The sequence below is a fragment of the Parasteatoda tepidariorum genome, chromosome 3, assembly GCF_043381705.1.
Source record: "Parasteatoda tepidariorum isolate YZ-2023 chromosome 3, CAS_Ptep_4.0, whole genome shotgun sequence".
Lineage (NCBI taxonomy): Eukaryota > Metazoa > Arthropoda > Arachnida > Araneae > Theridiidae > Parasteatoda > Parasteatoda tepidariorum.
In genome coordinates, this window is record NC_092206.1 from 80,533,252 (window position 1) to 80,556,559 (window position 23,308).

The 23,308-nt window shown below is 29.2% G+C and overlaps 2 protein-coding genes across 2 annotated transcripts in view; both read left to right on the forward strand.

Moving 5' to 3' along the window:
• The window catches only part of LOC107450170 (protein qui-1-like), a 140,900-nt gene that overhangs the window by 25,897 nt on the left and 91,695 nt on the right, over positions 1-23,308 (forward strand). The window lies entirely within an intron of this gene.
• LOC139425277 (tigger transposable element-derived protein 1-like) lies at positions 6,698-7,147 on the forward strand. The gene has a single exon (XM_071179246.1). It carries the CDS (start codon positions 6,698-6,700, stop codon positions 7,145-7,147), a length of 450 nt encoding a protein of 149 aa, XP_071035347.1.

Genomic DNA, 23,308 nt, shown 5'->3' on the forward strand with positions numbered 1-23,308 from the left:
TTAATAAAATATATTGTACTATATATATATATATATATATAGGAAAGACCACATATCAACAAGACAAAATAACAAAATCACAACTAAATACTACTTCTTGAGTATTCAATAGATCGTAAACTCAACATCAGGAAAAATGCCCAACACCTACTTTTTATCTCTTCACGCCTGCAACCATGGAGCTGGGATGCACTCTCCTGGATTAGGAACTTCCTTCGAGTTTTCTTACGGCTGAGGGAGAAGTCATTTCTTTTTGGTTTCCGAGAAAATCCGTAAAAAAAGCCTTGTCTTTTCGATGTCTTCCTTTCCTTTTCACCACCTGTTGTTTCCCTGACAGGTCATCAAGTACCTTTGTATATTTGTTTTTATTCACAGCTTTACTGCTTTTTTCCGTCTTTTATGAGTACTTCCTGACATCCGTAGAGTAGTGTTCTTTCTTTATTTGTTTATAAAACTAAATATAAAAAAGAGTTTATGTTTTCTTGGTTTTCCTAACACGTCCTTCGAAATTTTAATATAAGAAAATGGTTCTTTATTCTGAAATCGAATTAGTTTTTAAGCGGGAGAAAGATATTTTGTAGAAAATTATTGTAATTAAGTTTATTATCAATTAGTTAATCATTGATGTACAGGGTTTCAAAAATGGATCATCCTAAATAATTTTTGATCAAATGATCAGATATTCACTTTTTAGGGCTCAATCTTAATGGTTCTAGGGGTGACTTCAGAGACGCTAATTAATTAGTGCGGACGATATTTTAAACTACAAAATCAGATACAAAATTGTCTCGACTCTTCAACTGATACTGATCTCTGAGCAACAAAATATAGGAGATAGGGAATCTGGGGAATGTCCCTATAGCTTGGCCAGTAGACTGGTTGAAATTTGGACCCCGTAATGTTAAATTTACTTTTTGGGTATTTTCGCCATATCTCGTGAACCTTTTGAGTAAATTGATTTTTTTTTGAACAAAATTGTAAAATTTATTTATTTAAAGTTTCAGCAAATATTTATTTTTTTAATAATAATTGTTACAAAAGTTTGAAGTGTAAGACATTTGATTTTTTACATCACTTTAAAGAAAATAATTTTTCTGGAAGTTTAGAAGCTTAGGTAGTTAAATTAGAAATGAAATCCTGTTTATTCACCGAAAGTATGTTTGTCGTGTGATTTCGTAACGTAAATATTGTCTGCTCTTGCTAATTAGCATATTTGAGGTTACCTCTTTAAACCATTAAGATTTCAAACCCTTTATAAAATAATAAGACCTTACTTAAATTATGCTTAACAATAATTAGCGAAGACGATATTTAAAATTACTAAATCAGACACAAAAACACACTTTTTCTAAACTGACATACCTTTTTACGTATTTGGCTTTTTAACCTTCAAAATATGAGGTGTAGCGTCAATGTGGAAAGTATGATCTCTAGTTTAGTTAGGAGAGTGATCGAAAGTTAATACGTTTAAGTGTTAATACGTTAAGTCGCCATTTCTCCAAAAAATATTTGATTCGATAAAAATTCAAAAAACTCATTTCTTCAAAGGTTGCTAGCAAAATCCAAGAAACAATTTTAATATTTAACAATCATTTTATTCATTTTATTCTATCCTATTATTTTTTATCACCTTTGCTAATAGTTGGAAAAATTTTGAAGTGTAAGGTACATACATTTTGCGCAATTTAAGAACGATAATTTTAAGCAAAGTAAGTAGCAAAATACAAAATTGAAACGAAATTGGATGAATAGTTTCGAACTTTTGACTTTTTAGGAATGTCGTGAAATTAAAAAATTAATTTCTCAAGACTTATTACAATAAAAAATGCATAAGGAAGTATTACAATGGTTTTATTTACCAGTAACGAAAATTCATTTTTCATACTCCCTCCCGAACTAACTAATGTTTTGAACGATTTTTTAGATTGGAGGCTAAAATTCTTCCTTTAAACGACTGTTTGAATTTTCTTAAGGTTATTTGATGAATTGTTATCACAACAGATTTTTTTTCACAGAAAATCACTTATTTAATAACTTCCACAATAGCAATTTTTAATAAAATATATTGTACTTACCAAAATAAACTATTATTAGTTGTATTTTAAATTTTTTTTTAAAAAAAAGTCAATTTATATCTATCTATCTGAATTAAAGCAATTTATTTGTAAGACAATTTATTATCGTTAAAATTATCATTTCAAGAAATGAAATAATATATTGTTATTCAAGAATCTACGTTTTTTTTCTGAATATATCATATGACTACAATTCTTCATTTTTACAATTTTACAATGTTCTTCGTTTAATAAAGAGTTAAAAATGTATAATAATGCCTCATCGCCTTCCTTTTAAAATTTACTCTTAAAAAATGAGCATCGTGGAAGTTTTTTCGCTTTAGGTTTTTACAAAGCAATAAAGCTAATTTGTCAAAATAATCATCAATATTTTACAAAAGAATCATAATACGCAACTAACTTCAAGATCATTAATAAAAAAAAAGCTCTAATGCAAGTTATTTTAGCTTCGTTTTCTATAACAAGTTCTGATAATTGGGAAATGTTCTTCCTTTTTCACTTAATCTAATAGTGTTTATTCTGATCATCTCCATTTCTTTGTACAGATCGTTAAGAAGAACTGATGTGTTTTTAGAACATTAATGAAGATATTATTTGAGCATGAAAACTGTTCCCTGAGCAATTTTACACTTCATTAATTATGCGCGTACCATCTGCTATCACTAAGAATCGGCAATAATATATATGCTCTCTGTTTAGAAGAAGAGATGATGTCATTTTTTATTAGATTTCTTTGAACTGTAAGTAATTATCTCAAGCACAATTTCGAAAACATAGAATATATTTTCATGACTCCATCTTAATAAAGCTTCAATCTGTGATTTCTTTCTATGATACTTGGTTTTCCAACTGACTGAAGGTATTCTATTGTGATGTGATAATGAAACAGAAACTAAAGTAGTTGTGCTTAAATATTTTAAGAGAGATTCATTATGCAGATAAACAATGTGGTATTTTCATTTGACTAATTAAATGGTATTTTTTACGCTTGTTCCATTTGTGTCAAACTAGTAAATAATTTATTTATAGTTCCGTAATAATTGATTGAAGTAACGTAATAACATACAATCTTTTTTTTCTTCTTCAAAACATCTATCCTTAGATTCAACTATGTCTACAGGCAGTAACTGTGCCTAAATTGTTTAGAAGACAAGATAATGTCTTTTTTTATTAGTCATTCTGAACTGTAAGTTATTTTTCTCAAACACAATTTTGGAAACAGATAGGATTTATTTTTACGACTCTATTTCAATAAAACTTCAATCTATGATTTTTTTCTGTGATACTCTGCTTCCCAACTTACTAGAGGCACTTGATAGCGATGAGGTAATGAAACAGAAACTGAATCAGTTGTGCTTGAATATTTCGAAAAATAATCATTATGCTACAATATTGTATTTTCATATGGAAAATGAACTGTATTTTTTAAGTTTGTCTCAAATTAATAAAAATTTTATTTGCTATTCTATGAATATTGATGAAGAAAAGCAATATAATATCTCTTATATTCTACTATGCCTAAATGCAGTAGGTGTTTCTTTAGTAGCAAAGAACATTAAAAACTAGTGAATTTTCGAGCAAACGAAACTGTAGCTTTATGCTTATTGACAAGTGCAGTATGTGCTTCTATAGTAGCAATGAACAGTAGAAACTAGTAAATTTTCGTGCAAACCACACTGCAGCCTTATGATTTTGGATAAATGCAGTATGTGTTCCTTTAGTAACAATGAACTCTTAAACGTGCTTCGAGTTCAATCTATAGATAAAGGTTCCGATTCCTGATAACATCATCGTACAACCTAACTTATTAAATCATTATTATCAATATTATCAAAATTACGCCTTTTTTGGTATGTTCCATCTTACACGAACAACTTTTTAATATATTTCCTAAATTCTCGATTGTATAAGAAAGTAGGGAATGCTCACGCCGATTTAACTGTGCTATGATATTGATTTGTACATTTGGCGTGGGTTTGTTCTTTTAGTAGCAACGAAGTTCCGAACATGTTTTGGCATTGATTTCATAGATTAAAGAATATACTGGTGGCTTCATTGTAGATTTAGACTTATACAACAATATTTATAATGCACTTTTTTTAAACAGTACTATCAGGATTTTTAAAAATAAAATTTAGCTAAGTTGACAAAGGCAAGAACATTAATAAAATAATAAAACATGCAACGCTAATATTAAAAACATCGCATGAGAATTTTATTTTCATTTCAATTTATATTTTAACAGTTATATAACATATATATTTTAACTGTCTTTTGTTTGAAGTGGTTGAAATTAGTTGAAGGTGTATTTTAAATGCGGATTTATAAATGAATATGTTTCTTAATTGTCTTTTTTCTATTTTCCAATTGCACTAAGTCACATTTTTAATTAAATCATTGGTGATTCTGCTAGTTTAGACCCAGACCGCTTAGCCTATATCCTGACAAGTAGTGATGTAAAATCAAGAGAGGTTAAAAGCAAATACTAGTGCTTTTGAAGAAAGAAGAAGTGTGTAAAAATAATTTCTGTTGACACTTAGACGTGATTTATCGGCACTGGGGAGAAAGTAGAAATTTGAATATACAAGGGATTTTATTGTGAACGATTGGACTTTGGAACGATTGGAAGAAGTAAGGAAGAAATAAAATGACTAATAAATGGAAAAGCAAGGAAAAGAATAGAAAAAAGAAACATAAAACGCTCTTTAGCAGTTAGAGATGGAGACGAAGAGCAAATATTTTGAATTCAATGAATACGAATAACCACTAAGTTGTGAAATGGAATTTATAAGGAGTATGCCATATGCCCGAATTTGAAAGCACTCGATAAGCGTTCAAAAAACTAGTAAGTGATATAGATAACCTGATTTTGGTCACTGGAGACGTACCTGACCTAACTCATGGGAGACGTACAGAAATCACCAAAACTTTAAGTCAGAAAGAAGATACGAGTTATCTAGGAGCAGATGGAATCGACGGCAAGGTGCAGACTCAGAGAGAAACTTGGAAAAGATTCTTGCCAGAAACTAAGGTTCATAGGAAAGGACAAAAATTCTGAAATCGTCTCCAAATCGTTAGACTCGTGGTAAGGAAGGGCATTGGAGAACGCTCTGTCTTGGAAGAATTTCTAAAGTAAATCAAAACACAAAAAGCCAGAAAAATATGCTTAGTGTTTCAGTGATGGAAGAACCAGAGTTATTAGCAAGAACACAAATCGACCTTAGCAGAAAAAAAGTAAAACAATTGGTTGATTCAAGAATAAAGACTACGGCTGTCAAAAAGGAACTGGTCAGACTGATGCCCAGACACAATGGGAGACATTATAAAAAAAACTTATTTGGAACAAGGAAAACTCTGTGATATCGCATTCTTGTGAGCTGAAGACAAGCTTGTTTCAACAGAAAGAAAGTATACGACAAATGACACTAAGGTGGAAAAAGGTAAAGGAAGCCTTAGCAAAAAAATGCCAGAAACAACGAGAGTGGAATTAGTGGCTCGGTAATGGAGTGGAAGTGTGTGAGGTTAGTTGTGTGGCACTAAAGAAAAGTGTAAGCAAATTAAAACTACCTGAGTACGGAAAAATGGAAAATTTAGAATCCTATAATTTTGCAACGCAGATGGAAGTCAAAGAAATATTGGAAACAAAATCTCCAGATATGAAACATATTGGTGGCGCAAAGACTCATAGTGCATCAAAAGTTATGAAAAGTCACAACTCATAAAAATCAAACAATCTGAAGTGAGAGTACCAGTACAGAAGCACCATACTAAACAGCTGGCGTAAAAAATAGAACATGGAAAAAAGAAAAGGTTTGCTTCATGGATTTCCAGACAGTCAACTAGATTCCAAAGAAAAATACGGATCAAGTACAGTCAACCCTCCTATAACGCGGTGCTTTCAGAACGCGGTTTCCATATAACGCGGAGCTGAAAATGCGACAGCACTCCTATAACGCGGTACTCTCAGAACGCGGTTTCCGTCAACAGCATCCCATAAGTTCCTTCCGCGTAGCCTAAGAATGCTCAGCCTAAGCTGTTTAGTTCGTTAGGGCCTATTTGAATTATAAGGGAACAGATGGCGCCAGTTTCATGTAGGTCCAGGCCGTGGGATCGCGACATAGTTACTAGATATGTTTACATAAAGATTATCTCCGGCTTATCTCATAGCGACATCGGTTTTAATCTTTTCAGAGCTCTTTCACAGTGCACACGTTTTGTTGGTGACCAAGTCTTTCTAAAAAAATTTCTACGCCGTCCGTTCGTTCAGCTATTTGTGGTTTATAATTGGACAACATTACACAATACTGTAAGTAATATTTTTCCTTTGTTCTGATGTAATAAAAATAAAGTAATTATTAACCCTAGATTTGCATCATGTCAAACACGAAAGAAACAAGGAAAGGGTTAAAAAGAAAGTTTATATCTCTTGAAGATAAAATCGAAATTCTAAATCGTTTAGAAGGCGGGGAAAAACTATCTTCGGTTGCAAAATCAACCAAGTTGAATGAATCTACAATTCGAACCCTAAAGAAAAATGCAGACAATATAAGGAAACTGTGGCAGATGGCTGTTCGTTAAGTGCGAAACGTGTTACTCGCACACGAAATTCTAATCTGGTTAAAATGGAACGGGCGTTAATGATCTGGTTGGAAGACTGTATAGCCAAAAAGATTCCTATCAGTGGAAATCTTATCAAGCAGAAAGCCCTTAAAATCTATGAACATTTAAGGAATATTGAGCATTCTTCTGCAGAGTTAGAAAAGCATTCGTTTGTCGTGAGTAAAGGGTGGTTTGAAAAACTTAAAAAAAGGTACTCATTACACAATATTAAGTTTCAAGGAGAACAGGCCTCAGCAGATGCTGAGGCTGCCGAAAATTATAAGCTGGAATTAGCTAGAATTATCAATAAAGGAGGCTATTCACCTCATCAGATTTTTAACGCCGATGAGACGGCATTATATTGGAAAATACTACCATCTATAACCTTCATTTTGAAAAATCAAAGGCGTGCTCAGGATTTTAAACCTTCAAAAGAACGTGCCACAACATACAACTGGATCATCCAAATGTAAAAATTGTCTTCCTTCCTCCTAACTGCACGTCATTAATACAACCTTTGGACCAAGGAGTCATTCAAACTTTAAAAATGTATTACACACGCCAAGTTTTCCAAACCATTTTCGACAGATTAGAAAGTAGTGAAAATAAAACCCTTACTCAAGTTTGGATGGAATTTTCTATTTTAGATTGTATTAGAACCGTGTCATCGGCTTGCGCGGAAATTTAACCATCAACGCTTAATGCGTGTTGGAAACCCCTGTTACCTGAAATGGTTCAAGCAATACAAGATTCTACAATTTCACTCCCAGTTAAAGAAATAGTAAACATTGCTTCTCGTTTAGGCGGTGAAGAATTTACAACAAACTATCAAGATGTAAGAGAACTCGTACTCGGGGAAGAAACTTTAGATGAGGATGAACTGATGGATTTAATTGATGCACCCACCTCAAATCCATTGGTAAACGAAAATAAGAAAAACTAATGGGTGCCAAATGTCGATTTACAAGATGTGAAAAAAGGGCTAAATTTGGCTAAAGAATTAGAACTCCATTTCATTGAAACTGATCATTCAACGGTGTGTAGCGCAAAGTTTAAAAGAGAGTTAAGAAATTGCTTAGCTCCCTATAGAGAGGTTTTAGTGGAGTTAGAAAAAAAAGCTACAATCGAAAACCAATGTGAAGATGAGCCAAGTGAGGAAGACATTTTGCCTATTAAAAGAATGCGAGTTAGGCGACTCATATTATCTGACAGCGAGGATGAGTGTTGAAAGATTAAATTTTGCAAAAGTCTATCTTGTTTTTGTTGAAAAACAGTTTTTTAGTTTAATTCTGATATCATTTCTTTATATAAACTCTTCAATTCAATGAAAATAATTTATAATTTATCTTGTCCTTATTGGTCTCCATATAACGCGGCACGAATGATGTGATTTGTACTAATTCTGCGTTTCTTATAGCGCGGTTTCCATACAACGCGGTAGACGGTTTCCATAGAACGCGCTACGAATTAGCCTGGTTTGTACGGTTAAATCCGAGTTTCTTATAGCGCGGTTTCCATATAACGCGGTACGCACTCACCGCGTTATAGGAGGGTTGACTGTAATACTATAAAATAGTAGCTTACTCTATCATTAAAATAGAAACATTTTTCTTGATAGAAAAATAAAAATNCGGAAATTAAACCATCAACGCTTAATGCGTGTTGGAAACCCCTTTTACCTGAAATGGTTCAAGCAATACAAGATGATTCTACAATTTCACTCCCAGTTACAGAAATAGTAAACATTGCTTCTCGTTTAGGCGATGAAGAATTTACAACAAACCATCAGGATGTAAGAGAACTCGTACTCGGGGAAGAAACTTTAGATGAGGATGAACTGATGGATTTAATTGATGCACCCACCTCAAATCCATTGGTAAACGAAAATAAGAAAAACGAATGGGTGCCAAATGTCGATTTACAAGATGTGAAAAAAGGGCTAAATTTGGCTAAAGAATTAGAACTCCATTTCATTGAAACTGATCATTCAACGGTGTGTAGCGCAAAGTTTAAAAGAGAGTTAAGAAATTGCTTAGCTCCCTACAGAGAGGCTTTAGTGGAGTTAGAAAAAAAAGCTACAATCGAAAACCAATGTGAAGATGAGCCAAGTGAGGAAGACATTTTGCCTATTAAAAGAATGCGAGTTAGGCGACTCATATTATCTGACAGCGAGGGTGAGTGTTGAAAGTTTCTTGTTTTTGTTGAAAAACAGTTTTTTAGTTTAATTTTGATATCATTTCTTTATATAAACTCTTCAATTCAATGAAAATAATTTATAATTTATCTTGTCCTTATTAGTCTCCATATAACGCGGCATGAATGATGTGATTTGTACTAATTCTGCGTTTCTTATAGCGCGGTTTCCATAGAACGCGGTAGACGGTTTCCATAGAACGCGCTACGAATTAGCCTGGTTTGTTTGTACGGTTAAATCCGAGTTTCTTATAGCGTGGTTTCCATATAACGCGGTACGCACTCACCGCGTTATAGGAGGGTTGACTGTATTGTAAATGGATAAAGCAAATTCATCGCTCCCAGAGTATTGTAAGTTTTCCAAGAAACGCAAATTAATTTGAATCATGATACAAAGTATTTGCAAGGCTAATAAATCTTTTACCAGATTAAAAAAGGCTTGTGGAAGTGTTAAACAAAGATTTTGAAACTATTAAATGTTGATATTGAAAATTTGGAAAGAAGCAGCCGATAGCGAGAGTGACTAATGTTGATGCAACTAAAGATTTAGAACATCCAGTGCGGAAAAAAAGGTAAAAAGAAAGACAAATGCGAAAATGAGAAAGCAAATTAGACCATTCCAGGGAGGCGAAAATTAAAAAGATTGCTAAATAATTTATGAGTGAGGAAAATTTATTAAATTAATAAAAGCCGCCAAAGCATTTAAAAGTTTTCATCGTATTTCATGTTTTTAGATTTGACGAAGCTTTTCAGTAGAGTTTCTCATGAAATAAAAAGACAAAAAATTAAGGATCGGAGTAGTAACAAGGATTAAAGAAGTCAAATAATTTGATTAATACAACGAATAAAGGAGAAAATAAGAAGAAAATGACGATGGCAAAAAGGTGTTATTTTCAAAACATTCTATGACTGAATTTTTGAACCAGAATTTTGAGAAATACAAACCTTACTTAAGTTAGAGCAAGGAAAAAAAACTATTTATCACCAAAAAAGAATAATGTTAAGGATTAAATTTTTCATACAAATATTTTGATTTTTTTTTTAAAACATACTTTTCAAGAATAAGTGTGCAGATGGTATTAGTAGAATACTTTTTAATGAAGATGATACTTATAAGAATCTTTCTATTTTATTTCCAACTTTTCTTTGGTATTTTATATGTCAGTAAAATTTTTTTTTTATTGCTGGTTTGAAAGTTTCTCTCGAGTGATACTTGTATTTTTATTTGAGTTTATTAAGAGTTTAAAATCTGAATTTTTAGCGAAATGTAGTGGTTAAAAAATTCAGATGTTACGGATAGTATTTTCTTGTTTGAAGTGTAGCAAATAGTAAAGGTATTGTAGAAGTAGGAAATTTAATAATAAAAGAAAATTATCGAGCAAATTTAAGAAGTTTTTAAAAAATATTTCGATTAACTTTTATTCACTACATCTAGGTTATAGGTTGTAAATAATATAAACATGAATTTTAATTGTTTGGGTGCTACGTTTCTATATAGTTGAGAAACGAATTACCTTTACCTTTGGTTTACTTAAGACACGTAATGTCCAAATGATGATTTTATTTATATTAACTGAAATTTTTGTTGTTTGGGGAGAAATTTTTACCATGTGAAAAAGGCAAATTTTTCCCACAGTGGCTGTATGTTGGGATTTTTAAAAATAAAATTCAGCGAGGCTGAAAAAAGCAAGAAAATTTATTGAAATACTGAAACATGCAACACCAATATCAAAAACCTAGCTAGAGAGTTTTATTTTAATTTATTTTATAATAGAATGAGACTATTTTGTTTGTTTTGTTAGAGGTTGAAATTAGTTGTAGATGTATATTAAATGTAGTTTTATAAACGTTTTTTAATTGTCTTTTTCTATTTTCCAATTTATCTAAATCACATTTTTAATTAAACCAAATTAATTCTGCTGGTTTAGTCCCAGACCGTTAGGCTGCTCCCCTGACAAGTACATTCCATCTTGCGTAAAAGACTATTTAAAATATTCCCTAAGCTCTCAATTGTGTAAAAAGATGGAGAATTTTCTTGCAAATCAAACTTCGTCTTGATATCCATTTATACATGTATGTATTTGTGCTTTTAGTAGTAATGAAGCTTTGAAGATGTGTTAGGCTTTGATTCCACATATTAATGAATATAACAATATTTATCAATCCCTTCTTTTATACAGAGTATTCTATCTTACATAAACCACTCTTTAAAGTATTCCTCTTGTTTTAAAACGTAGAAAAATATGAAGAGTGTTCATGCATGATCAAGTTGTGCTTTGCTATTTATTGATACAGTAAGCTTGTGTTTATTCCTTTAGCAGTAACGAAGTTTTTGATGAAGTTTCGGCATTGACTCCGTAGACTAGTGAACATAGTATCGGTTCCATGTGGTTTTATCCTGGATAGCAAATTTTACAGCACATTTTTATGTAGTACATTTCATTCCATGTAAACGACTCTTTAAAATGTTCCCCAAGTTCTAAATTTGATTTAGGTTTGTTGAGTTCCCATTCAAATCAAATCGAGTAATTTTGGTTTCCTAGTAAAACGTTTTACAAACGTTTGCGTGTATATATGCGGAATAACGTTTCGTTGAAATAGTTATAATTATTCATATGAATTCATTATGTCACACAGAGAGGATTGAACTTCAGGGATTGATAGCGTTACACAGAGAGGGTTAATAGCGTCATTTGCAAGAAAAAAAAATTGAGAAAATTTTACAATTGAAGAACGTGTAGTTATTTTAGGTGTTCATTTAAAATTCGATTTTTTAATTACGATGAATTTTGAAAAAAATTGCATAAAAACCAACCTACATTTTTTAATAACAAAGATAAAAAAATTTCAAAGAGCTAATAATTCTTATTAATTCTTTGATTAATGTATTAAGCATTAACTAAATTGAATATACTAAAAACTATTCTTAAATTATACTTCGTGGAAAAATGTAAGACAAAATTTATACTTTATGATAAAGATAAATTTTGCATGTTTATCTTTTAAATTGTTCTCTTAACTGACACTTTTAATATATTGTTGTTTTAATGTTCTATCACCTTATATGATTTTTGCTGCTCTGCACCAGCCATGCTCATGGGTTGCTTGCCTTGTCTGATATGTATTTTATGTTTGTACTGTTTTCTGGATTTTTTTTTGGTTTTAATAAACATTTACCCGTATGCCCTAAATAAGGGTGGGTCGAGGTAAATTTTTCCATACTTCATGATAAATAGTTCAAAGAGCTTTTTTAAATGTTTCAAATATAAAAGTTATCAAATATACAATTGTGATGCAATCTAAGATATGGAATGAGTTTTTATCTATCTTAAAATTTAGTAAAAGTATTTTTAATTGTTAATAAATTATTTATCATAACTAATCATTTATCCAAATTGACTGATAAAATCTACCAAAAATCTAATCTTAAGCTATTTTTATATATTGTGGGCAAAATTTAGCAATTTTATTGATTGATTAGGTACCAATACTATTCCTGGGTAGTTGGATTTAAATTCTTTAAAATTGTAAGATAATTTATGTGTGTAAATTCTTTCGGTTTCCTTCTCAAAAAATGACAAAACTGCGTGCATAAATGTTATTAAAGACAATTTAGAGATGGTCTAAGTTCTGAAATACACTTCACCTAAATAATGGTTAAATTAAGCGAAAGTTAACAAAAAAATATTTAAAATTGTCAGATCACAGTCATCTAAAAATAAATATTGCAGAAAAAATTAAATGAAAGATTAATATTAATTGACTGATATTAGTAAAAATGTACAAAATGTTCCAAAAACACTGAAGTATTTTTTTTTCTTAGATAAAATTTTAAAAATTAAATCTGTGTTTTGTAGAAGATTAAAATAAATTTAATCGGTGAAGTATCTTTTAACTATGCAAAAGTTAATAAAAATTGTTTATTTCAACTAATTTTTAAATTAGTATTGTAGTAATAGGTTTAAATGAGTAGCATCAAATGATATAATCTGCCAAGAACTATTCTAAAAGAAACGATAGGACACGATACGATATTATGTGATACGATAATGATAATATACGACACGATATTTTGTGATCTGATATTATGTAACAATGAGATTTACGATAAAATTTATGTGAAGTTAATAATATTACTAAATGTCACTTGAATGATTTAAATTTAATTTGATTTACATTTCAAATAGAAAGCTATAAAATAAATAAAAGTGTTTTTCTATAAGTTACAGAAATAAAATCAAACTTCACTAAGGCAATACTTATTATTAAAAATTTATAAATTGTTACATAATTATTATTTACAATAAATTGTTAAATTTTTAACTTTTCTACATAATTAATATATTATGATGAATAATTGCAACACTGAGAAAAAAAAGCATGGTCAGAACTGCCAGAATATGGTGCAATTTACCGGAACTGGTAAAATTAAGAAATTTACAGAATATTAAAGATGCAATTTCCCAGAATATGGTAAAATTTACTCTATAGGAACATCAAAAAGCCCTGTAATCTTTATCAAAGAGCTTTGGTAATAAATTTAGAAAAAATAATAAGAAAATATGGTTTTATAATTTGTGATAAAAGCTTGTAAACATTGTAAAATTTATACTTTTTTCATGAATTCTTAAGACAATGTATATAAACAATATATTTGGTTAAATTTACTCTTTAGTTTTGGATATTTACTTAATGAGTGGAAATAAGAACTATAATTCTGTAAACCAGAACATTTATTAACCTTTTGCTTACTGCTGGTACAGCATGTGAACCGCATGTTAAGGTATAACTGGTACACCGTAAGCAAAAGGTGTTAAACTGTTTCTATATGAGCAGAATACCAAGTAAATGATTTAAATACCGTATATATTGTAATTCATTAGTAGTAACACAATTAATCAGAATTATCGTCCTTTAGCAGAAATGTCATTACCATACAGAAAGAAAATTTTACCAGAATTTTTCTCTCGGCAAAAGTTTGCCCTTATATGATTTAAATTTAATGAAGTTTTCATTTTAAATTTCAAGTTATAAAACATAGATACAATCGTAATATACTCAGAGTTATTGAAAGTATCATCTAACTTATTTATTATGCTAAACAATTTCAAGTGATCCGCTGAAATAATTTACGTTTTACAAAATATTCATTCTAAATTTTAAGTTTAAAACTTAAAAGTGATAATGGCTAACTTTAATCTATTGAAATAAATTGAAATTCAACCAACACAGTATTTAACTACAAAAGATAATAAATGGCTAAGTAGTTAATGACTTGATACGTAAAATCCAGGCATTACTGAAATAAATTACCCAAGAATATTTTGCCATTTCTAGCTTCTACTTCTGTTTTATTTCAGATTCTTCTCCTTTATTTCCTAATTACCTGTTTGGGAGAAACTTTTATACCTTTCTGCAATTTTATTCTCCGTCTTTCAGCTTCTCCTTTGAAAAAGAGCTTACTCTTTCCGGGCCTTAACCGGAAGATCGTCTGGAAACTGTTTCCGGGGAAATAACGGAAATGAAGAAAAAAAGGTAGATTGATATTGACTCTCAAAGATGGAAGAAAATAATACTACCCTAAAGAAGAGTTTATCTGGAAGAATATTAAATACATTCCAAATATCGTCAATGCGGCATTCTTCTCGATTGGATTGTTAAAAAACTGATATATCAGTTTTAAAAAATTACGTTTAATGATAATTTTTTTTTCATGATTATTAATTTTTAGCTAAAACTAATTCACTAAATTAAAAAACGCAGTGTTGCATTCAACAAAAAACTTAAGTATTTTGCGTATAACTTAATGATTATGGATTCTGCTTATTACTTACGAAACGTGCATTTTGCACATAATTTAATGCTTATAGATTTTACCTATTACATAGCACTTGAACATTATACTTATTACTTAATGCTTGTGCAGTTTCTAATAATCTGACAGCCGTAGTTCAATTCAACACCTCAGAAATTGGGCCTTCATTGGAGATAAAACCAGTTTTTCGATCTTACAAAAAGTAAAGCTCATTTCCCAGCAGCATGGATCCCGTCCCACGTCGATATGCACAGAAACGAGATGGTCCCTGGTTGACCCTCTTGCAAAGAAGGGACTAGACCATCCAGTCCCCTCCACCTCATAGCTTACATGCCTTAAACTCTTCGCAAGGCAAAAGGCCCAGAACAAACAAAAGCGGCTGCTTCCTCCTATTTACTACTGGCATAAAACAAAAAGACCAGGACCCTCTCTATCTCTTCCTGGTGACAGGCAGACCAACACTTGTTTATCCCGACTGGCCAGTGGGCACCTGAAAAGTCTCACATCTTCTGCTAATCAAAAATCTTTCCTCTTTGCCCTGAATGCCAACAAAACCAGGCATCACCTGAGCATATCTTGAACTGTATAGGGCAGGACTGGAATGACATTCATTCCTCTCCCCTTTTAGTTTCGGACTTCCTAAATGTCAACGGATTTATTGACCTGGTCTGACTCCTTCAGACCAGATGGGAATTAGCAACAACAACAACAAATAATATATCAATGCTTACGAGATGATTTATTATTTCATGCTCTTGTGTTTTACTTTTTTTGTTATATGTCTGCAGTACGTATTTATTTAACCCTACGCTTACAGGGTTTAGCATGGTGAAGCCCGTCATTTTAACAGACGTGTTGTAGCAGTAAGTAAAAGGTTAAAAGAATTATTTAAAAAATATAATTATTATACTACATAAGTAATTAACTAGAACAAAAATTAGTTAATTTTACTTTAATAAGTTAATTTTTATCAATGTACTTCATTTTTTGTTTTTTTCTTCCGAAAAGAAAGACAGTGTCTCAATTGTAAATTATGTTATTTTTAAAACAATGCTTGGATCTTATCACATCAATTAAACATCTTGTTTTACCCATTCTAGCCTACTTAATTCAACTTAAATGCTATACTTTTTTTGTATTGCTATATTTGTAGAACAAAATCTACATATTTGAGACTCACAAAAAAAATCAAATTGCGGTGAAAAAGGGGTCATCAAATTATGTTTGGTTGAAAAATTTATGACAACGTAAAGCTGAGCTGAACTTTATGTTTACTTGGCTTTGTGACTCTTAATGTTTTTTCATATTCATTTGATAATTTAAAGTTATTTTACTTTTCACAAAATTTCTAACAATTGATTATGTAAATCAAAATGAATCCGTTAAATTAAATAATTAATTTGAGTAGAATTAAAGTATGAAATTAAATTAATATGTTTACTTGAAGCAATAATATGTTTAAGTAAATACAATTTTTGATGTATTTTTTAAGTGAATTGAGTTAGATATTTATTTTAAACAACAATTTATTCAAATAAATAAATTAGTAATATGTAATAGGTAAGCTTAAATTACTTTATCATCCACTATTCTGATAATAATTCATTAAAAATCGAAATAAAAATAGATGTATCATCAATCCAAAAGAATGCTTAATAAATTGTTTGGAATAATAAGAAATAGATATTTATTTGAAACAACAATTACTCTAAGACAATTGGATAATTAATCATCCACTTTATCATCCACTATTTTTATAATAATTTATTAAAAATAAAAATAGACGTATCATCAATCCAAAAAATATGTAATAAATTGCTTGGAATAATAAGTAATAAATATTTATTTGGAACAGCAATTACTCTAAGACAATAGGATAATTAGCAATAGGAGTAATTCTTAATATTTACAAGACCCTAATCTTCTTACCCAATAGTTTACCCAACAAAAGTTTTTAGTTTGGAATTCTTGACGTCATTTCTTTCCTTCTCCATTCTTATTTATAATCCATCGGAATAAAATAGCTTCTCATTAATTATTAAGCATTTAATACCAGCATATGTCATAAAAATAAGGTAAAAATAGGAAAAATTAATGTATTGTATTTTCAAAAGATGACTAAGAAAAGAGTTATTCCGTTCATTTTATTTACGTTCAAAGAACATTTCGAGATCAAATTTATTCGACGCAGTATATCATTTAGATTAATTTTTGTATTAGAATGCTAATAAGTTTTGCAACACTTACGTGCCCAAAATTACTATCGGGATCAATTAACTTTGGTCTTAAATTTCTAGATCCGTTTAGTCGATCAATAAAGTTGGTCATAGAATTGCTAAAATTATTCTTTTTATTAAGAAAACAAAACTCAGATATAGAACATACTTCTTTAAAAGTAAGATAAATAAACCTGTTTTTGATAACATCAATAATTGTTTCAATTCGGAAATATGACAATAAATTGCTGGTTCGATTTTACATGAACTTCTTTTTAGTTGAAATTACCTTCCTACATTGTAATGACATTTCTAGAGAAAAAAAAGCCATACTTCTGGTTAATAAAACCAAAATATACAAAATTTAAACCATCAATTGTAAATTTTTTTGTTGTAACAGTTTACTGGAAATTCTGGTTTTCAAAATTATAGTTCTTATTACCACACATTTAGTAAAAAAAATCAAAGTGAAAAGTAAATTCAGTCGAACAATTGTTTTTTTTTATGCCATGCTTAATATATTATAACAAGACTTCCAAAACCGTATTTTATTGTTAATTTTAATAAGTCATTATGAAAACACTTTTTTAAAATTACTGAGGTTTTTGGTGTTCCCAAAATAACATAAGAAACGAGAAAAAAAAGATTAAAGTGATCCCAACGGCACTAGAAGTGCCGTTGGGATCATTTGCGCCGCTTATTTGGGTTTTATTACCAGAATTATCTTTTTTTCCCCTTTTTTTGGCTAAAGATGTACACGGCTAGAGATCACTCAGTACGGTAGCTTTTCTAGAATTTTTTCCCCGTGTAGGTATTAAAATCTTATCGCTATTAGCTTATTACGGTTTGCCACCGGCAAGCAACAAATTCAATCTTATTTCAGGGATTTTGTTAATCTTTTACGCTAGCTCTTTATTTCAAACTAGTTAAATATTGATTGATTCGAAGGCGGAGATATGCTAGGAAAATACTAATTTTAAAACGATATATTTCGAAATATGTTGGATAGATATAATTATCTTAACTACTAACTATACATTCAAAATCGACAATTATTTATAATTTAAAGTTTTACGACTAAGTCGTAGATAAGGAAAAAATATTTTATTTCTCGGAATAATGGAATAAATAAAGATTTATATTCATAAAATCAAATAATATAGTACTTAAAATTATATATTCTAAATTTATTGTTATTATTTAACTTTTACTCAAGTTTGAAGTTATCTGTATTCCAAATATCAGTATTTATGTATATATTCTTACAGAAAACTAAACAACAGCAAGTCTAAAGCAAATATTAACAAAAAAGTAGTCAGAAAAACTTCAAGAAAACCCTAAAAGTTTAGTTTTCATTAATAATAAAAGTCCCTAACTTAATTCAGTCTTTAACAAATTTAGAAAATTTGAGCAATCAAATAACAATAAAATTTAAGTACATAAATATTTGAACTTTGGGGAAAAAACATTTAAATTTTTTAAGGGGCAAAGCTTCTAAAAACCTATATCTGAAGATAACCTCAAACCATTTAATTATTGTACATTTATTTTTGCTTCACCCGCTTCAAAGTATGGCGGTAAACCAAGATTATTATTTTCTTCAAAAACCACAATATAAATTTCCAATATCATAGATCAATAAACTTACAATGTATATTTGTATTCTGATGTTTATCTTTTTTCAATACTCATTTTTCCTGAGGGAGTTTCCAGAAAAATCTCTGCATCCCTCACCTGTTAGGCAATGCGAAAGCGCGCGAAATGCAGCAGGTGGTCCTCCTTTACGAAATCGATTCTTGTCTAAATCGATTCCTTTTGCAGAAAGGCTTGATTCCGGAATCGCTTGGCATGGAATTCGTTGCAATGTACTTTAGTCAGCCAAAAGTTGTGTGAAAGCCAGGGACTAATACAGGGACTAATATATGAAAGCATTTGCCAAGTGGTTTCAACGCAGTAGAAAAAATAAAGTCTATGCTTGTATAGAAATGATGTACAATATTTTTTTCATAATGTTTTCTACGAAGAAGGCAAAAAGTGACTTTTTTACTGTAAATATCGCAGTAAAAATGTGAATTGAAAAAAAATAAGGATTTACTAAATAATTTCTAATTTTGCTTCTAATATAATACTAACTAGTATAATTTGTCAACTATTTATAAAAAACGAATGCTTAATTTAATTTGTTTACATTTAGTCTTAATTGATGTAAGGAGAACTTTCGTTACTATTCAACCGGTAGTTGTAAAGAGGATAATCAATTTCGATTAACGCTTAATTATACACTGAGTAAAAGTATGGTCAAAACTACTAAAACATGTACCGTATTTAAAGGAACCGTACTTAAAGGAAGCTTTAAAAGAACACCAAATAGTTCGTCAATTTTTACTGAAGTGCTTTGATAAGGAATTTTGTAAGATCGACAATAAAATATGATTTTATAATATGTGATGAAATTTGGTAAATGTAGTAAAATTAGGAAATTTTATTATGATACATCAGAGCATGATATGAAAATTTACATTTCAGTTTTTTTTGTAATTTTTTTTACTGAACGTATGGTAATGAGAATTATAATTTTGAAAATAAGTATTTCTGGTTGACTGTTATCATATGAAAGGAAAAAAAACAAACAAATGAAAGATTTCAATACCATAAATCTCGATTTGTTCACCAGAATTATGTTTTTTTTTCTTTTTTTTGCCAGAACTGTCATTTTAAAGCAGTACTATAATTTTTTCCTCCTAGTAGGATTATTATATTACTATATCTTTTTTTAAATAAAAATTCAGCTAGTGTTTCGTAAAGCTGTATGAAACTTATAATTTATGTAGTTTTATTTCTTTAAAAATTATTTTATTGGAGTAAAAAAAAACTAGTAATAGGGTAATAACCTTTTATATGAAATAAATCACAGCTAAATTCTATAGATGAACTAAATTTTGTTTATAAAGCAACTATTTCTACCCTGCGTAGAAAATCTAGTACAAAGTATCTTGATTTTATGCAGGTTATAACATTTTATTTTCACGTAGTGGATTTGTAGTACAATGTGTTAATTCTGAATGAAACTAAAATGATCTGACGCATAGGTTTTCAGTTTGAGTTTTATACAGATGATAAAGAGACTTCAAAATAAATGGATTAAACTTGTTTCCAAGAGAATTTAAAAAGCAAGTAGCACAAAAATACTTTAAATTTAATTAAAGACGCATCTTTTCTATTAGCTTGAGGTTGGTTTCCAGATTGTATTTGCAAATCCAGTGGTTTGAAAAAATATACATAACTACAAAAAAAAAAAATTAAAAAAATTTAAGCAATTCCAAGCAATTGTAAACTGAGCAAAAGCATGCGTACATCTCTCTTAAGGAAATTTTAAATATTATAAATAAATAAATAGAATAAAAATATTGTAAAAAATACTAAACAATAAACACAGAACAAAAAATAAAATGAAATAAATTAAATAAATCAAGTAAAAAAATTACTGTAAAAAAAGCATATCAGTAAAATTCTAGTAAAAATGCATTTTGCATAAAATAAAAGTTTTTTTTTTTTTGCCAGAACATGTTACGAAACAAAAATCTTATATCCCGTAGATTTCACAATACTAATTATAATAAAATCACTGACCCATTCTAATTAAATAAATATTACCATAAAAATTATGGTATAATATTTTATGGTAAAATGGATTTTTGAGTGTATTTTTTACAGATTTCATGCTATACTTTATACCGGGATTTTCGCAGAGTCACAGCATCTTCACGTGACAAATCTATTGTAACCAATCATTGTAATCTATTGTACCCAAATATAATGAAATAGTAAAAAAAATTTATAATAGTGATATATTATAGTTAAAAACGATTTATTAATAAATAAAAATGAATAAAATACATTGTTGAAATGTTTTGACGAAAAAAAGATAAGGAAGATATATACATTTAATAAAAATAAGATAAATAAAATTGTGAAATAAAGTTTAGAACCGATCTTAAAAATAATTATTTGAAATAGCAGACACTGAAAAGAATCCTTGGCAAAGGTCTGTTTATACATGTGTAAATGTAGTACATACATAAATATCACCTAATATTTCTGCGTTAGTAATTTTACGCCCGAAAAGTTAAAATAATCTTAACTTAAAAGCTAAATAAGAACTATATTTCTCCAATAAGTGTCGAATTTATATCTTTAAATCTAACTTTATGCAAATTAAAAGTGAATTTTTAACAAAAAACAATTTTTCAAAATGTTAACTTATGGTTTATTTTCTCAATATTTCCTTCAAGATAATTTGATTTGGAAAAATACAATTTGAAACATGATAAAAATTGCTCCGACAAAAGCAATTTAGGAAATTGAATTTTAGAATTTTTTTTTGATATCTTATCTATAAATTATTATTCCGGCTGTCGTTGTAAAATCCATTATCCTTTTCTTATTTGCTTGTTTTTATTCGAATATCTTCTCTGTAAATGATATTGCATATTGTATTAGGTGTGCAATAAATTTTATAACTATATTTAGTTAGTGAACACATCTGCACTTAATTAGATTTTTTTTAGTTCACTGACAGATGTTATAATAGATATTACAAAAAAATCACTTCGATTGCAATGCCGTTCACAAATTGTGTAAGTTTTCTTTATTAGAATAAATTATATGGTTTGGAATTAGAAAATTGTTCTAAGTAAAAATATCGAAATTTGTTCCAACAAATATGTTAAAAATGAAGTTTATTAGTTGATAATTTCTGACGAAAGTGTTTGACGATATACGCGCATTGGGAAAATAAATACATTTGTGTATGTAATAAGTATTTTATTTTCATTTTCAAAGTATATATAATAATAAATAGATCGTAATGAATAAAATAGTAAATTAAATATTAAATGCTTTGAAATAATTGATTAGCAACTTAGTTGCTATCGTTCTTTTTAATATTTGTAAAAGTTCAAAGTGTCGGAACATTTTCTTTTCTTTGACAGTTTATTATTCTGTTTGAAGTGAATTTTAGTGAAAAAAATTAGCCTAATCTTTTTTATTGAGCTCTTTTTTATGAACGACAAGGACAAATTGGTGATTTCCACTTCAATTTAACATAAAAATTAATAGAATTATGGCTGATAGGAAAGATACCCGAAATGTCTTCAACAAACGGGCTTTATTTTTTCTCTATAAACAGTTTATTTGGTTAGAATATAAAACATACATTTTCTTTTGTCTATTTTAAAATAATTATAAAATTATGAAGAAGAAATTATTACCTAAAATATCCTAATTCTTGATAATACCGGACCCTTTAAAGAAGCCTCTGACCAAAATTCCTGTTATTAATATTCTTGCAAATGATTTTATTTAAATAAAATTTTAATCAAATAACTCTTTATAAAACTTCTTAAATTCTCAGTATTGTCTAAAATTGTAAAAGTAGCTACAAAAAATGTAACTAAATACACCGAAAGATAACTAAATACACCGATACTGTATAATTTTCTGTTGTCAGCGTTTCTGTTCTTTGCGCTAAGCAAGTAAAATCCATTTTCCCCGGATTAGTGTTTAATAGATCGAAACCAATTATTGTATTTGATGATGAATCATCAAATAGTGTCATGTAATTAGTGTTTGTTTGTGCGAGGTATACACAATCAATCTCGGGAAAGTTGAGAGTTTCCCAAAGCAGGAAATTATATTTCCTAATTTCCTGCTAAAAGATAAAAGAAACACATAAAACCTAGATTATTTTTAATATTATAATAAAGGCGAAAGAATATAAATCAGTTGTATAAAAATATTGACTTTTATTTCTGACACTATTAAATAAAAATGCTATAAAAGCCTAAAATTAAAAAGCTTTTAAATTGTAATTTCTGGGACATTATCTTCTCTTTATTGCAATGTAAAAAAAATAATTGTTTGCTTAAGAAAACTGTTAATTGTACTGAATGCCACCAATTCTCGCTGTAAAAAATTCCGTCTCAAATTATATTATAAAGTACCGGTACTTTAGGTGCATCATTGGTAAAATAAATTTTACAGTTAAGTTTTATAACGTAATTTTTACAGCAATATATATATTAAAATAGAGTGATTCAGTTATTTTACTGTAAGGTTTTAGTAAAAATTTCGGTACATCAAATTTTTTGCTTCGTAACAGGCTACTGTAAAAATGGACTTAGCGGTAAAAAGTACTAACGTCCTGATTACCGGTACATCTTACCGTAATTTAATCCGAATTTTTTGAGATTGTGGATCTGTAAAACTACCTGCACCTAAATTGAAAAAAGAAATTGTTATTGAATAAACGACGCATGCATGATGACAATGAAAAGCGTTTACATTCCACATTGTACAATTTTATACATTACAATTTATGTCCACTAATTTTTTACCTTATAATTAAACAA

What these genes read in the sequence shown, in the direction of transcription:
- LOC139425277 (XM_071179246.1), top strand. Translation starts at nt 6,698, where the DNA reads ATGGAACGGGCGTTAATGATCTGGTTGGAAGACTGTATAGCCAAAAAG.